This window comes from Protopterus annectens, chromosome 6.part0 (genome assembly GCF_019279795.1).
Source record: "Protopterus annectens isolate FY-2018-M chromosome 6.part0, PAN1.0, whole genome shotgun sequence".
Classification (NCBI taxonomy): domain Eukaryota; kingdom Metazoa; phylum Chordata; order Ceratodontiformes; family Protopteridae; genus Protopterus; species Protopterus annectens.
In genome coordinates this window covers 1,676,170,997-1,676,189,505 of record NC_056737.1, presented here as the reverse complement: position 1 = coordinate 1,676,189,505, position 18,509 = coordinate 1,676,170,997, and the positions used below count along the sequence as shown (strand labels likewise).

The window sequence follows — 18,509 nt, the reverse complement described above, 5'->3', positions numbered from 1 at the left end:
AAAAAAAAAGACACTTATCGTGACTGTCTTTATAGGGAATCAGTCTGCCACAGTGGCATTTACCCTGCCTAGGTAACAACTCCAAACAGCATTAAAAATGAAAAACTAACCAAAAACCCAAATGGGTACTTATCTGCGATTGTGATGAGCACAGAAAAGCCAATAGGGAAAAAAAAAAAACCTTCAAAAACAGATGTATGCAACAGACTTAAAACAGCATTTGGACTGGTGGCAAAAAAAGTTGAGGATGGTACACCAATTGTCACCTTTATGCCCTTCCTTACACAAGGAGTAAGCAGGTGACGTTCAGTGTACCTTAAAGCAACAGAAATCTTTTGTAAACTGGCCAGAGGGCTTAACAGCAGGGAATCCCATTAGTAAGAAATACTGCAGAGCAGTGAATGTAAGGACATCAAGCCCTTCCTTTACACCTCAGATCATTTCAGAGCTTACACAACACCAGGCTTTTCATCATGCTGTTTTGTTTCCAGACCCTAAAAATAAGGGAGAAAATCTTCATACTCTAGATGTCCTCAGGCAGTTCAGGTACTATAGTGACAGGACAAAATCCTTCAGGATATCTGATCAAGTGTTAGTGTCTTACGAAGGTAAAAACATGGGACAACCAGAGCCTCGAAGATGGATGCTTTCTCGTTCCCATGAACAACAATGTTCCTATATGGCTTTTAGCCTTACTATCAAGATTTATAATTTTCTCCAAAGATAACTGTAGTACAGGCAATAGTGGTTCTTCCTCCTTTTGAAAATGGCCAACAACATTTATCAAACTTCTTCACTAAATGGACTCAGGAGAGGCAACTTTGATCTACTGCAATGCATCTTCACTTGACTTTCTGGATGATTAATACTTTTTTAGGCACTTTTTTGAGGAAATGTAGCAAATGTTAAAGCAGACAAATAAGCTTGTTACAAGTAAACCATTTATGGGTAAGCTGAAAAGATTTTTTATTTGGTGCCAGTCAAAAAAAAAAAAAAACAGGATCCTTTAAGGCTCAGACTCCTTTCATTCTTCAGAATTTGAGTTATCTTTTGACCTCAGTCTGCTGTCAATTCAGCCATTTGTCCTCATCTGCCCAGGAATCCCTCGTGAAACATTTTGAAAGATGTTCCATATCTACCCACATAGTAGACAGGTGGCTCCTACTTTAAATTTTAACGTGGTTTTATTTTCTTTTGAACCTGCTTACAAGACCGATAGGAAATGCTTATGTTGGAAGACAGTGCTACTTCTTGCCCTGCCATCCCTACAAGAGTTATCAGGATTACAAGTTCTTATGGTGGGTCACCCTTGTCTCTTATTTCACAAAGACAGGGTAACCGAGAACAAACCCTTCCTTTACACCAGCTACTTATCCCATTTTCTTTCCACAGCCTAAAAATAAGGGAGAGAGAATCTTCATATTCTGGATGTCCACACACAATTCAGGTACTGTACTAACAGGACAACTTATGTCTTACGAAGTTAAAAACAAAGGTAACCACAGTCTAAACAGACAGTTTCTAAATGGATGTCCCAGGCTGCTAGTTTTTTCTCATCAGAGCAAGTCATGTCTAGGCAAAGTCAGGGCGCATCATACTTCTGTGGCTTTTTGGAAAGAGGTGAACTCTAGAAACATACGTAGGGGTAGCAACTTAATCTTGTGCACACACACCTTTACCAAGCAATACAAACTACATTTCTTCTCTAGAACTAGAGAAAACATTGCTAGCCACAAGGACATGGTATTTGTTCCATATAGCTTAGGCTACTGCAGTAGTGATCTTATGACATAGTACAATTGTTAAAGTAAAATTGTTAAAGTAAACCTACCATAACATGTTCAAGTAGATAACTGTTGCAGTAGCCATTATCACCTTCCATTCATCTTTCTGTTTTGCCATGGTGTGTAACGTCATTTTGTGTGCGTGTTCTCCGCTCTAGCAGAACTTTAGCACCCCTATCTTTTGAGGCAAGAAAGTTCTGAAATATTTTCACACCTTAGCTATTTTTCTCAACATCCATCATGTTCACCACTGGCTAGTATGCCTACAAGGATTACTAACTCTTTGGAAAGCTAGCCATCTAGATTCCAAGGACATCTCATATTGCTTAAGGCTACTGTAGCAGTGATAGATTCAAAATTTATCTTTCTTCCTTTATGTTGCTCACGAGGAGTAGGACAGCAGCAAGATGGCATGGTGGATGGGGAAGCTTTCAGCGAGCTACACATAAATCCAAACACTGCTGTACCATGTACACATACATGTATGGAGTTACAAATGAAAGCTGGGTGTTCTGAAACTTCAGTATTCCTAGTCTTTCTTAGCACAATACTTTCCTCCCATAATTGCAGTTTTCATTGGTATGGTAGATTATGTCACAAACTCTGACATTATCTGGCCTTTTTATAACAAGACAAAAAAAGGGTGGCAAATGCCAGGGTAATGCTATGGGCTAGGCTTGTAAAGGCTCCAAGGCCATTAGCCTACTACACTCCTATGAACATCAGTAACTTTCTGTACTTAATTCATTGTCTCATTGTAATGTGTCTTAGAATTAAAGGCATCAAAATATCTCATGTAAGGTGCTGCTACACACATGTAGGAAAAAAAAAAAGTGTTTTCAGACTCCTGATTATGAATGCACAAATTACTATGAATATTCAAGGTCTACAAGAGGGTAGTGAGACCAGCTATGTTACATGGGTTGGAGACAGTGGCACTGACAAAAAGGCAGGAGTCAGAGCTTGACGTGGCAGAGTTGAAGATGTTAAGATTTGCACTGGGTGTGACGAGGATGGGACAGGATTAGGAATAAGTATATTAGAAGGTCAGCCCAGGTTGGAAGGTTTGAAGACGAAGCCAGAGAAGCAAGATCACTTTGGTTTGGACAAGTTCTGAGGAGGGATGCAGAGTATATTGGGAAAAAGATGCCAAGGATGAAGCTGCCAGGTAACAGGAAGAGAGGAAGGCCTAAGATAAGAATTATGGATGCGGTGAGAGAGGACATGCAGGTGGTTGGTGTGACAGAGCAAGATGCAGAGGACAGGAAGAAATGGAAACAGTTGATCTGCCAAGGATGAAGCTGCCAGGTAACAGGAAGAGAGGAAGGCCTAAGATAAGAATTATGGATGTGGTGAGAGAGGACATGCAGGTGGTTGGTGTGACAGAGCAAGATGCAGAGGACAGGAAGAAATGGAAACAGTTGATCTGCTGTGGCGACTCCTAATGGGAGCAGCCAAAAGAAGATTCATATGCTAAACCACAAAAAGTTCCATATGGTTTACTGTTTTCTGAACTATTAGAAAGCCGCAGACTTGATGCACAGCTATACATGTACAAACCTAGAACCATGCATCTGTTTATGTTGCACGCTAAAAGGGGTACCAGACACCAACAAGCTCGTATTACTGTGGCTATTTATTAATTTGATCCCAAACTCAGAACTTAAATATAGAATGGTCGCAGCATGTTTCACTGCATGCATTTAGCATGCCACTTTCAGGTTCAGTCTTTCCTATTGCCATTACAGGACTATAAATCAGACTGCTAAGCTGTGGACAAAGATGGAGCCTGTGGGGAAAAAAATGATCCCCGCTGTTATTTGATTGTAGTTAATACAGTTAAGCTAACCCAGCCAAGTCAGGTTTGTCTGAACAAAACAAGTTGAAATGCAGTACTGTGATCATTACAATCACGATTAGTCGTTAAATCAATAAAGTGGAAATTCTGCATAGGCCAAGAGACTGTGGATTAAAGTAACTGAACTCAGCTGCTGTTTGATCACAGTTACCAACATCCCTTAATCTAGCCCACTCCGTTCATATTCTTGCTACAGTCCTTCCAAACACCCTCGGCTTTGACAAGAGGGTGAGGAAACTGAACCACACTCAAGGTGGGTAATACATGCACACTCCTATCAAGTGGACAACATATGCAAGTTTATCAACTACAAGTGCCAAAAAGAGTATGATGTGGACAGTTCATGCCCCATTAAGCCAAATTCACACAATGGCACACAGCCTGTCAGCTGATTAAGTCTATTGTCACAAACTGTACACATTTTCTATTGTATCATGTGGTGGGCTAATGTGTTAACCAGGACAGTAAACAAGTTATCATGGACCATATTTTTGAGCCATAAGCCAGACTAGAAGGCAAGGGTAAATACAACACAAACATTTTACAGTAGCCATGGCTGGTGGGGACAGCAAGCAACACAGTGTGACAAACTAGGACTGAAAATGATCCTGGCAATATGAAAACTTCTTAGCCACTAAGCCAGCTGCAGTTTCACAGGTAGGGTACTGTAGAGCATGGCACACCCACAAGTGCTAGTCCAGCCACAGGTATGGAATTGTGGAGTGTGCAGTTAACCTAACACAGTACAGTATGAGCACACCAACTTCTACCTACCAGGTAACATTTAGTAGGCCCGCACAATACTATTCAGAAACTTATGCAACAGACCCTGTAAAACAGACACTTTAATATTGTATATCAGTCATGTTGTTTTTTAAAGGGAAATGCAACACATACTACCTCTCTAAAATTATTGGTGCCGTTACTATGCCAGTCTGGTTTATGGTTTTCTAAACTGCTTCAAAATTGTGTGTGTGTGTGAAAGGGGTTAAATTTAGAAAACCATGTGGAATGTATACATTAAGCCCCTGATCATGCAGTCCTGCTACTCACACCAAACTATGACTGACAAGGAATACATTACAAATAGTACAGCTAAACACCTCACCATGGCTTATGAATGTGTCAGACAAGGGTCTCTAACTCCTATAATAGCTGCATTGATAAAATCTTCTTGTCAAAGGGCACTTACCAGAACACAGTCACTGCACCATGAAATAAGTATACAAGTAGAAAGGGATTGTTTGGGATGTCACCGTCTCACTTTACTTAAGTCATTAGGCCAATCACTGAATGCAATACCTCTGACATACATCAGTTCAGACACATGGTAATAGCTGAATGCCACAGAAATACCATACTAAAAGGCTAAAAGGTCTAAACAGCATGTCCTAGATAGACAGACTCAAAGTCCTGTCACTAAACTTGACATCCTACAGGATGTGAAGAGGCGACATGTGCCTGGCATAAAAAGCATCCTACAACCCAGTACTGACAGATTTTATACATCAGCAAGTCCAATGACATTAGAAATACCATGTCTAGGCATCTAAACCTCTTCTGCAACATCAGCAGAAGAGTTTGAAAGGCCAGATAACATCTCAAAGCAAGGCAGCCCCTAAATGTGCGCTCTTGCATGGATCACCTCAAAAATCACCTATGGAATGATCCCAGTTACTCTCATTAGGGGCAATATACAATTAACCATAGGATGAGCAAGGTCAATCTACATCCAACAGGGACCGTTTAATGTGAGCACAAAATGGAAATTAACCAGGCTTAAAATGGCCCACAAGGGCATCTAGTCTAGTAAGTCTATAAAACTTCTCTACAGCAGCCTCTAAACTCCATGCAAACACTACAGGCTTCAATTTCACGTTCAGGACATTCTACTTCCCTGTAAATGAAAAGCAGGTTTTCCATCATAGAACTAACATTGGTTGGTGTGTGAGTTTTGGGGGGGGGGGGATGCAAAAGATACTTCCACCATGAAAAGGTGGAATGCAAGGAAATTGTACTAGGCATGCTACACTGACAACCTATCCATATGCACCACAGAACAAAATGATACACATCTGGCAGACAGCTAGAATACAGCTTATCGACACCACTGCATAAAAGTTCAATACATAGCTACACCGCCAGAAAATTCAGTCTGCATTCTTCACAACGGGAGGATTTGGCGAGATATGCTTGAAGTACATTGTTAATAAGCTGGCCTCCAATACAGGGACACTTCTCTAAGAACAATCATGTGCAAATTAAGTCAGGTTTTAAGATAGTAACTCTGTCAACCAATCCCTCTTTTGCTGTACGAGCAGAATGACTGCCCCCCCCCCCCAAATGTGACTCATCCAAAAGAAGCAGCACTGACCTTCATGTGATATGCAGGCATTTTGCTACCAAAGACCCTGTTTCAGCTGTATATTTTGACATCCAATGTTGCGGGACAACCAAATCATTGTCACAAAGTGTGTTCTGGGGGTGTGGAGGAGTAGAGGCTTTGTACAAGACACCACGGAAAAAGTAGTCAGACACTTGCTGTGGTGGTCTAAGAGGTACATCTGAGCAGAGTAAGATCAAAAGGGAACCATATGCTATAAGGTGATCACCTGTAAAGCACAAAAACTGCCAGGTGGCCAAAATACATGCATGGTTAGGTCACCCATAGAATGCAATATTGTTACTGTCATCAAGGCCTGTACAGATACTTGCAGTCTCAGAACCATACTTTTGCCACTGGATTGCTATAAAATCAGCAGGTTACACCTTCATGGTGCCGTGAGCCAGCCATGCAAGGTACACTGGTACAGCTGCTACTGTACACCAACTCATTGCTCAGGATGATCATCAAGTCACCCTACTGCAGTCTCCAGGGAATAAATTATAAAACTCACCCGCAACACAATTTTAGCATTCTTATTAGCAAAAGGCTGATGGCAAGAGTGCACAACTCCGCTATTAAAATAAACACAAACGTATTGTGTTCCTGTTCCAAGCAATGTATTAAAGTGTACCTGTTGAGAAATTGAATTTGTAATCTCGCTAAGGCCACACTACTTACACCAAGCATTCATAATGGAGAAGCACAAGACCCACAGTTACAAGGGGTGTGCGTGTGTGGTAGGAGGCAACAATCCTAATTGGAGTTGCAAACATGCAAGATCTCACAAAATGTGCTCCCTGCAAACCCAAAGACAGAAATAACACACCAAAACAATACAAAAAGCAAGATGAGACAACTTCTGACCAAGAACATTCATGGCAGGAAAAATAAATGGAAAGCTGCAGAAGGGAGCAGCTTGAAGTCAAAAGGAAGGAATTAACTGTCTGGAAAGTCTCATCTTAGAATTACATACATCAGATAGTGGGAGACCTAGCCTACCATTAGTCACCATTCAATTTATATTCCATACAAACCTTCCCCTTTTTCCATCTGCCTATTCCCACTAAAATGTCAGCATGATTTCCCCTCTAATACTCCTTCACATGACCCAGTCTGTAGGTCTTAAGTCAAGTTTGAAGCTTTTTTTTTAAATAAATCCAGACAGCTGCCAAGAATTACTATCTGTGCCTCCTCAATCATTCCTGCTCAGGATGACAAGTAGATTATCCCACTATAATTGGAAACATACCCCAGTCGTCACAGCACAATTTATGCACTCAAGAAGCAGCTCTGTTGCAATCATACCCACATCCATCAGTTGCATTTCACGTGTGACACCACTGCAGTGTCACATTTGCCCACTGTGAACCTCACCTGCCATGGTTTCTGCCTGCTTAACCTTTCACCATCCTCTTACTGTACCTTATTACCAAAATTTGGCCAATATTTTCTCTGCAGCAGATAACATGAAGGAGGAAACAGCGAAATGGGTTCATAGGCATTTACTAGGCTAACCGACTACACGGGTCTTTTTCACACAGCTTCAAACTACAAGAAAGGAACTTGCAAGCAAGTAGGTGGACATCAGGAATAACTGGCAAACACGTGTTGCGAATCAAGAGTGCAGTACTGCAGTGCATACATCTGTGCACAACCGCAGCAGTTAACAGAAAACCATGTCAGACCTCTCTGGAGTCTTAAGATAGGCCTTCTAAGCGATGCATGACCTCTTGTCAAATAAGAATCCTAGAAAATAAAAAAGCTTAACCTGCACACAAAACAGAAAGATATCAAAAATATTCGAGGTAAACTGCCTTGTGTATCACACTCAAAAACAGCACTTCATCTAAAAATTCCAGAAGTGACAAAGGATGACTGCACAAAAAGTTACAGCTGCAGTACAGTTTCAGCAAACAGTTGAAACTCAAAAATTAGGCAGGGATGCATAAAACAGAAGATATTAGTGGTTGTCCTGAACTAATAATCCAGCATTCAGTATTTGCATGGCTTGATGGGTGGGTGGAGCTTACTTGTCAGTTTCTTGCTTTGAGGCCCCCCCTTACAAATAGCACTATAGGTTTCTTCACAAACAGCAGTCAGCAACTCCCTTTGCTGCTAATATGTTTCCGCTTTAGCTGAACTAGCTGCTTTTGGGGGGGGGGGGGGACGACTCCTGGTGTGAACTAACCTCGTGCACACCAACAAAGGTTAGTTCACACCAGGAAAGACTAAAAGGCAAACGTTTGAGCAATTCTTTTCCAGCTATAAAAAATTGGTAAAGCTACAGCCATACATAAATACTGGGCAATGGGGGTACAGAAGGGAAAAAAAAAATAAGTTCACACAATCTAAATAGTGTGCGGCAGAAGCCTAGGCATACAACAGCCATACCTCTGCACCAAACAAGTTGAGGTACTGCCCACCAAGTGATAAAAAGGGCCGCAAACATTACAGAGTTTAATATCACAGTGCAAGAAAACCACCCAACTGTGGTATACTTTTACATCACATACTATGGTTCTGTAGTACACCAACTTGGATTATCTATAATTTCCACAAAATGGAAGTTCAGTCTTTGTATCTATTCAGAGAAAAAATGGGACTCGGCCCTACCCAGGTGCCCACACACTCACCTATGTGATATTCTTAATTAGAAAGTAAAGGGAATGTATCAAGGAAACTCACAACTCCAATGTGTTGTATGGAGACCACTTCTGCAGAGAGAAATGCACTTGTGGGAAAACTGAAAATTGTATCCCATAAACGCTGCTAGTAAACAACCAACAGATGAGCCATCTAAACCATGCAAGTAAAGTGGGTTCAGAAGGGGATAGAGGAGGGCCCTTTGTAAAAGCTTGGGAGTCTTGTTCCTGACATTCTATTAATCACTAGCCGTCTTACTCATCTACCAACTCTAGCATGTTAACCTGCAATCAATCTATTCACATAACTACACTACAAACACACACACATTCCTATCGAAAAGGTATCCCACTGCCCCCACAGCAAACTATGCCAGCACTGCCAAGCCACTACAGTAGTGACATTACCACACAAAAAGCATAAGCTTCCCAAATTCAGTGGGGAAGGTTCATGGTACTAACAGGTTTCAATCAGCAGTCATTTTAAATCCCTCCTCTGCTAGTCAACAAGATTGCCGCCACCAGGCTGCAATCATCCCTTGTAACACTTGAGCTGATTAGATGTTTTAAACTCTCTCTGGATATCAGAATAAAACCTATTTTAAGGCAATGTGACCACCACAAGAATGCAGACTGCTGTACCCTTAAGCATAATACACATGCAATTCTGCTTCAATTACTAAAACTTAGGCCCCACCCCACATTCCTTGAGGGTTGGGAGGGCAGCCAGACTGCTGTTCTAAACCCACTCTACCCCCCCTCCCATTCTTACATGAGGGAACTACTTACAACAGGACATGAGATTGGTTCACCTTGAGCAAAGGTGTATCCTTTTAGAAACATTAGCAAATTTGCTGCTTAGAAACTTGCTACAGCCCAGGCAGTGCCAAGAGTGGGAGGTGGTGTACAACTCTGCAAAGAAAGCATAAATACATACAAACAAATGGGGGCGAGGGGGACAGTCCCCAACTACACTTTGGAAACATCACTTTTCCCTAGACACCAGTTAACAAGATTCCAGCAGTGACAAGCACATGCAGAGTACATTCACAAACTCCAAAGTAAGTCATTCCAATAAATTAAAAAAAATGCAGAAAATAAGTGATGGATCGTGGCTTCCCAGCAATGACAGAAAACACTGGACAATACCTTAAAAGCTATCAGATGCCATTCATCACCCTCAATAGTAACATAACCCTGTGGCTTGAAAATGTCTGACAGTCTTGCAACAGAAAAAGACTATGCACTACAACAGCAACCCACTGGGGGCTCCTTTGAACTATTCAGACATTACAAGGTGAAGTCACATTCATATTTTAGACCAAACAATATTTTATCCAATGATAAAAGTGCAGATCAATAAAATTCAACGGTGAGGGGAATAAGGGGCAACACACTGCAGTTGTTTTGTTAACTTGGCATACTACAAATCCACACAAGTACTACAAAACCATGCATTTAAAAATGTGTCCCCAATCTCAAAATGAGTTGCATGAGGTGCTCAGCAAAATTAAATAGCTAGCTTAACTATATACATCCTGATCAACAGTGATGCATTATCAGGTTAGGCTTACAGGTTTCGAAGTTGTAACATTCACTTGCAATTCCCTCAGTTTACCAAAAAAATAAATAAATTTCACTCCAGGTCCGGGAGTGGACAACAACTTCAGCTCAGTAACCAAAGTGTCTACTCCTTTGCCGTGCTACTTAAATCAAGTGGGGAAAAGAAAATTAAATGTGGCTTAGGCAAACAATGCAGAGTGCTTTGTCTAAGGATTTCATACACTTCTTCAGCTGTTAGCTTCAGCAAACTTGCCAAGTGTTATGTACAGGAATGGAGCCATTTTAAGAAGTTTACATAACTTGCAGTGTGCAGCCATTTTAAGTTTTACACTCTAGCTCAAAATGCCAATATCATTATCTTTCTGCCTAAAAAGCAGAGACAATTTTTGCAAATGTTTCTTTTTATTGTTGGGAGAACTACAAAACATTTACAGTACAAATTTTACAGTCTTTAAACAAGATTTGTAGTGAACTGACTCCCCATAAATGTTACAACTCAAGTTTACCTTTTCCTTTAGTTACATTCATTAAACTTCTGTTAAAGTAGTCCAAAATTAAAAAATATATATAGGGAGGAGTACATAGTGCTCATAAATCTGTACCTACTATGTACAATCAAACGATCCATACACTCACCGTCCGGGGATTATATAGAGGAGAGGAAAAAAGTGAGCTGAAAAAAATGAATATTTAATACTCCAGACATTTCTCTCTGACAAGAAAAAAAAATGAAAAGCACCTTAGCTTACAGTGGTAAGAAATTAAAAACACTTCTCTTTCATTCAAATTATTTTTTTTTTAAATCACAGTAGAAATACTTATTTGGTTAAGGCAAAAATGGCCCGGTAAAGGCACACGGGGAAAAATACTGGGCCCACTTATTGCTACATTTTCTGGCACTTGTTATCACAGTGTTACTGAAGCAATAAAAATACTTTTTGGTTTAGTCCAAATTTTAGGCATCTCACACTGAACCCAGTCAGACAAATCTCAAGACTACTGGACGGTCTTACCAACCATTATGCTACTTTACATTCTAAGAAAATAACTACTTCCACAGCATCAAAATCAGATTTCTATACGTATATAGAAACCACGCAATCTCAGATTTACGTAAACAAGAAACGAATTAATGAAATAAATATTAACAATCTCTTAAATTAAGATTTTACTCATTTACAATAAAATAACGAAGTGAAGTTACAAAACCAAAATGGCATATATTACTGTGAAAAGAACATACACTCCACGTTCTGCAGATTAATAATGGCAATCATAATTTAAACAGAATAAAAGAATATATATCTATTGCTTTTCATCATACCCGATAAATACAGTACGAACAAATTACCAATGTATACTTTTCACAAGATAATAAATAAGTTAAATAGTTTCATGATGAGTTGTGCACTGTTGCCACAAACTCGGAACAAACAGCTAAAATAAGTCAAATCAGCAGTTTTCTCCAACAATGAACTACTCAGACCCCCCCCCCAAAAAAAAAAGTTATGCGATAAACATTTCCACTAGGTGGTAACAATGGAACCAACATTAAAACTCTTGGAATGAAATTTTAGCACTTTTTACCCAACAAAGTTCGTGTAATCAAGGCATATTCTTGGCAGGATTTTTAAGCTCAGTCTTTGAGTTTCTCAGACTCGTTAGTAGTTGATTGGAGTTGGAGAACTACATTTGCAGCACTGATTCTCCAGGGCTCAAAGTCGGCAGGGTTAGGAACAAATAAGGCAAAGATCCCTGCAGACTGCAAAGGGCCCTTTGGTAACTTTTGCTGTAATGCTTTTTCTAGCGTGTTTCACAGTCATTACTAAGGAGATGGAATGTCTCTTCTGGTGCTCATCAACTCAGGAATAAGTTTATAGTTAATCAAAAAAAAATAGTTTTCATTTACTGTCCTTTCACCTTCCTGTCTGCGAAGATGGTGCGATACCATCCTTTACTCACTTCCCAAAACTGGGGACTGCAAAACTGACAGCTTGCAGACCCTGTCTTCAAGTGTCGCACTTTTTCCCTGCATATATCACAACTGTAAAAGGCTACTGTGGACTAATCGGAAAAGCTACTGAAGATAGGAAGTCGTCGGTTCATATCCACAGCTGACGACTCAGAATCACTAACATTCCCCGAAGAGCCGAGAGTTGAGCCACTTTGACTTTCTTGGTCGGAGAGGGAATCTGGTGAGGAATCTGGTGAGTGAGGGGATGTACCCAACACGGGGGACTCTGAGTATCGCCTAGTGGCCAGGGTGGGAGATGATAAATCTGTGTAGGAAGAATGTGTGCCACCCCTAGTCTGGTTCTCCAAGAAATATCCATGGGACTGGCAGCCAAAGTTTTGAGTCTGAACAGCGAGTGGAGTCAGCAGACTACAGATGTCCCGCCTGGAAAAGCTGAAAGCATTGTTGGCACATGAAAATGGCGGGGCGGACAACAACTCCTCGCAGTACAACGCCACTGCCGCGGCCGCCGCCTCCGCTGAAGAGGTGGTGGGCGGTGGGGTTCGCGAGGTGGGGCTGTGGAGTGCCGGTGGGGAATCCAAACCAGGAGAACTCGAAAACTCTGAGAAGCTGAAACTATGTTGTAATTTGGGTCGTTGGTTAAAATTGTTCATATTTTCCCTATGTTGCTGGTGAAAGACGCGCAAGTCTGAACCATTGGACTGCTGTCCCCCATTGACGTTGGACGGTGAAAGGCGCCTCTCATCAGCATTGTGGATGAAGTGACAGCGTGGCCCATATGGGCAGAACCCAATGCTATGGAAAGTGCGGCACAACTCTGTTTTATACTTGGGGTGTCGGGTGAGGCTGCGAAGCTCGTGCAGACCATGGGCAAACTGGCATTTGTCGCCATATTTACACATGCCGTTCTCCTCGTACTGACGGCACAGTTCAGTCTTGTAGCGCGTGGAGTTTATCTGCGCACAGCCCCCAGCCTTGATCTGCACAGATTGCTGTTGCTGCTGGCTGTTGCGATGCTCCCCGCTGTTGTCACTGAAGGAGCGCTCACGGAATTTATTCTCTTTGTTCATCAAGGCTGTGCTAGCTGCCACTGCCGCCATCTCCTTGAGATTGTTGCAGAAGACATTGCTACTTGAAAACTTACTGGAATTATTGTTATTGTTAGTCAGAGTCTGTAAATTGCTTGTCGAATGCCTCCGGAGAAAGGAGGGCGTGAAGTTGGTGCTCACCGGACATCCCACCGCCTTTTTATCCAGCATACTACTCAGATTAAGATTCAAGGATCGTTCTGTTTGCTATAAAACAAAAACAGAAAAAAAGCTTTAAACAAAAACAGAAAAAAAAGCTTTAAACAAAACTAAACTTGAGTAAACAATCTAGATTTCAAAATCATTCAATAAAGAACCTGAAACCAAAGACACATCTATTCTGCTAATCTAGTTTAACACATCTATTCTGCTAATCTAGTTTAACAGTTTCCAAAACCGCACTTTGAATAATCGGGAATTTACTCTTGCAAACATTTTTAACATCAAAAACTTGCATTACTCCACAGAAAACTCGGGCAAGCATGTTCTTTCAGCGTCAGTAACGTTAACACTATTCTGCTGACCATTCTGCAGAACATAAGATTTACCTTGCACAAGTAGTCGAAGTCATAAATAGTTGAGAGAAGTGTCGTCGACATATTTGTAGCAAACAGTGTCCAGAACCTCCAGTGGGGCAAACCAGGCGATTGTTTCAGAAGGTCTGCAATACCAGCACAACCCCTGGCTGATAAAAAAATAATAATAAAAACTAAAAGCGTCAGTCTGTAATTCTTAACTAATATCTTTCGAATAACAGTGCAACAGCAGACTGCTGGAACTCAGCTAAACAAGCTTACTCATATATAAACGGTATAAGCTCCAACGTGCTCCTGGTGGGAGGTCACCAGACCAAAGCTCCAATTTTTTTAAGGAACGCCTCCGCGAAAGCTCAGCCAAGGTTGCTGGGGTAACCTTTTTTTTTTCTTACTGCTGATAGGCTGCCGCCATTTCCCAGCCAACTTGTTTTTTTTTTTCCTCGTGGTGTATGAACGGTTGTTAATAAGAGGAGTCTGCAGAGCCTGCGTTGAAAACTTAAGGATGTTTTCTTTATGGTTAAGTTAGCTGTAAACATCAGTATGTGCATGTCTAACGCCAAGTTAGACATAGAAGCAAACGTACATAAATATTGACACGTAATGATGTAAATTGTAGTACGCTATCATTTAACTATGTTCCCCAAATGTAGATATTCTTGGGAGAGTTCAAATTGCTGGCTATACTACATTTATGCTTCACGTATGTTGTGTATACAAAAGTCGAAGAAATTGGACATATTTTCCCCGAAACGTAACCGTATCCTTCACATTATGACTAGCCAAGCAGCTCCTGAAATAAAAATGGAAGTCAGGCGGGAAATGAGTTGGCAGGATTACTTGCAAATGACTGACCAGTACAACCGCTCTGAGCCACCGGTCAACAGAATGTAATATCAAAGAATAAAAGGTTTATAAAATACGAGGTGGTAATTCATCAGAAATGTACAGGTAAGAAGATGGCCGCGACATTTTTTATAAAATGATCGTATCTAGGTACTCAAAGGAGCCGGACAAGCTAATACTAGAAAGACTAGCGTCTTTCACTGAAAGGCTGCTGTTACGTCTTAATATAATTCCTCAAAAGTTAACAAAAAATGCGCGCTAGTAGCAATTTCTAAGAGAATAACTTAAGTAAAAGCAATTGCACATCTTCATCTAAGTAAACGCTGCAAATATGTTAAACCATTAGTGTTCCATTACTCAAAAACTGAGTAAACACTTGGTTTGAAGCTAATATGTAGCTTTAAAGAAAGCATTTGCTTTTAACCTTGCTTCTGCGGATTCTAGAGTCTCCGATTTCTCTAATTACAGTTTGAGCGGGGTGCGGGCGTACGCTTGTCAAGGTGCAAGAGTTCACCCAATTTTAACAAATATGCACCAAATCACTTTTAATGATACCAAGACCAAACGTTCATATTTTCACGTCGTGTTTTATTTACTTTTTTATACGCTACATGCAGTTTACAGTAAACAGAAGTCACTCGAGGAACTGCGCCAAAGAAGCAACATAGCCGTCTCAAAGAAACGACATGACAAAGTATCTTAAGTGGAACTAATATACACCACGTCTTACATTGGTTTCTGGCAACAAAAGGTTTACACACCCCAACCCCCAGAACATTCCCTGTACTCGCATTTCTGATCGCCTGTACTAAACTCAACAAGTTTATAAAGTTCTAGCTCTTCGTTGGTCAAAATGGGTCACATGGCTGGGACTGTTGAAGCACTCTGTACTTGAGTATGTTTAACTGCGAATTATACGTAGAAGTTTTAAACATTAACTTTGCGAGTCGTTGTGGTTAGTGTTCTGTTCTGCCTGCATTTCTCATTGCGCACTTTTTTTTTACCACCACGCATACATGGGAGCAAAATCTGAGAATGAGCAGTCCGGCCCCGGTCCTTCTGGGAAGTGTGGGTTTGTCCGGCTGACCCGTCATGTGATTGCGTTTTCATGATGGACAGTAGCACTGTTGGCATTGGACGCTGTGAATGTATCTCTTAACCAATCTGGAACAAATCCAGAAATAATCGGAGACAGATGATTAGCGCGATTAACTTAACATATTGACATGGTGAATTACAACACATTTTCTGAAGTAAAACAAGTCATGACTAATTATTGTCACTATTAAATGTAATACACCGACTTTTCTCCAAACGTGATCACTTTTGAGGGAGGGAGGTAAAATAACAGAGTTCAGAGGTATGTTGGGCACAGTTGACGTTTGTTGTCAAGTCATTATATGCATCCGCCTTCCAGGATGTTGTGGCCCCATCTCTTTTCTTTCTCTCTTTATTTTTATACACACACACACACACACACACATATATATATATATATATATATGAATACTTTTGTCAAAGTTACTTGGGAACTGTGCCACAAACTCCTTTTTAACAGTGAAGTACATATTTACTTCCCTGTGTAAGGCTGCTGCATTGTAAAAAGTATGCATACAAGATATGATAGTGAAAGTTGTCTGCATGTGGAACAATGACACTTGCCCCTTATTCATCTGCTACTGTACGACACACAATTTCACAAACTGCAAGACCTGTTGATGTTGGCCACTGTTAATGGTGGGCCGTGCTTAGTCATTCCTGACAGAGTATTACCGTGACAGTTCAAAACCGTTGGTAAAGGATGCTACCCAGGGAGAGGGATTTTTCCGTTTTCCCTCTTCCAGCCTCACAAGCAATGTCACTGAAAAGTAGTTAGTTTGCACACCCCTTGTGAGTTTTAACACTAATCGTTTCATGAAAACATTGCGAATTACCCCAGGCTCGCAGAGTGGCTGCGATAATACTTAAGTACCTTTTTTTTAATGGCATGCCAGTGGCAACATAGCTGGCTTTAGGCGTCCGAGAACCCTGGCGGAGACGCACCAATTCCATGTGCGGAAATGGAAAAAGGGGTTGTGGATGGATGGATAGTGCCCTTGACTTAGTTAAATCCTACTGGTGGGTATTCCTGCCTCTAAAATTGCAGTCATGGCCAGCTTTAGACACCTGCAGTACCCATGGCTGCAGGGCACCCTCAATCATCATTGATTATGTGGGGCCACCAGTTGCTACATGTTGGGTAGAAATAATTAAAAAAAATGATTCTTAATTTTCTGATCACGCTCTATCCGAAACAGGGTTCTGATATTAGGATAAGGCTAATTATCAGTGAATGAACACGAGCAAGGTAAGTGCGAGAGGTCAGAAGCCCATAATAGCTGATTTTAGTGCTTACTTTGGATTTTAAGAAGAGTAGATTCTCCAAATCTTCAGGGATGGTTTTCTTTTTTTAGAGTTTTATGAATGCCAGCAGGATACCAGGTTCTATAACTCTCAAATTATTTTTTTAGTAATTCTGGGCAAAGCCAAAAATAGTAGCAGAATAAAGGTTCCATTTTTTTTAATATTACTGTAATTCACTTAGATTAACAATGGTGGTGCTGCTAGCATTGTCGCCTCACAGTAAGACATTGTCCTGTTCGATTCTGAGTTAGAGCGTCTTCTGTGTGGAGACATGCTTGAATGGGCGTACCTTCGTTGAAGTTTGTGCGTCAGGGCCGGCAACTTGGCACGTAAAAATCTACTGCCAATCATTAGCGGACTGGAGTTCCGCTGTGGCAACCCCTAACCAGGAAAAGCCAAAAGACACAATAACAACTTAGATTAACACATTTTGCATCAACATACATTTTTTTTGGACAATAAGTATGAAACTCTGTCTGGATTTACATTTTTTTGAGCAATAAAAAGTATAAAACTTTGCTATTGACTGTGTGTGTGTGTGTGTGTGTGTGTGTGTGTGTGTGTGTGTGTGTGTGTGTGTGTGTGTGTGATGTCCCACTTTAATACAGGCCTTGTCAGAGTGTAATGTCCCACTTTAATACAGGGCTTGTCAGAGTAGTAAGAGTCTTAATCCAAATACCAGACCCAATTTCATCTGGCACACAGAATACATTTTGATGCAAAACCTGTTGCTCTAACATTTTAAGTGATTTAGATCGAGTAGTCTGACAGAGGACACAGGGAGGTCAAATTGAGATGCAGGTATCCTGCAAGCAAGTACCCTCTCCCAAAAAAGTATGCTGTATGCAAAATATTTCTACTGTGTGCATAACTTTTGAGTTATTGAACAAAAGCTACTGCTGCAATATTTATAGTGCCATTAATTGTTTTGATTTATTCATTGCACCAAAGAATGAATTAATTCATTATTTGGTCCGGATTGTGTAATATAGTCAAGCCATATTGCATTTTAGTAATATATTTTTTTGCAGTGCCTTCTTTAGGGTCTCCAGCAAATGCAAAGGGTTTAACATTCACAAGTCATATACAGTAGTCTGCATTATTCAGAGTGATGATCAGAAGTGTCTGATCTTCAGAATCTCTGATGTAGTCATTGTCATACAGTCTGTACAAGATCAGTTTCTAAAGGATTTCTGGATTTACTTAAAAAAAAAAAACATCTGGCAGTTATCAGTGAGGATTAATGTTCCAACTTGTTAATGGGCTGCTTCCTATGTCAAGGGAGCAGGGTTTGAATCTTTCCACCTTCGTTTACCTCCTGTGGGACATTGAGCAAGTCATTTAACCAGACAATTTATTTTATTTATTTATTTGTGTGACGCCCGTGCCCTTGCCAGCAATCAAGGAGTCTCAATCCTCACCACTAACACC

At 40.7% G+C, this 18,509-nt stretch overlaps 1 protein-coding gene across 1 annotated transcript; it reads right to left on the bottom strand.

Moving 5' to 3' along the window:
• Positions 1 to 10,616: 10,616 nt before the first annotated feature.
• ZFP36L2 (ZFP36 ring finger protein like 2) lies at positions 10,617 to 14,091 on the bottom strand. Its single transcript, XM_044075083.1, has 2 exons — positions 13,845 to 14,091; positions 10,617 to 13,503 (listed from the first exon to the last, which is right to left on the bottom strand). Exons 1-2 carry the CDS (start codon positions 13,893 to 13,895, stop codon positions 12,298 to 12,300), a joined length of 1,257 nt encoding a protein of 418 aa, XP_043931018.1. The 5' UTR covers positions 13,896 to 14,091; the 3' UTR covers positions 10,617 to 12,297.
• Between the last annotated feature and the right edge of the window lie 4,418 nt (positions 14,092 to 18,509).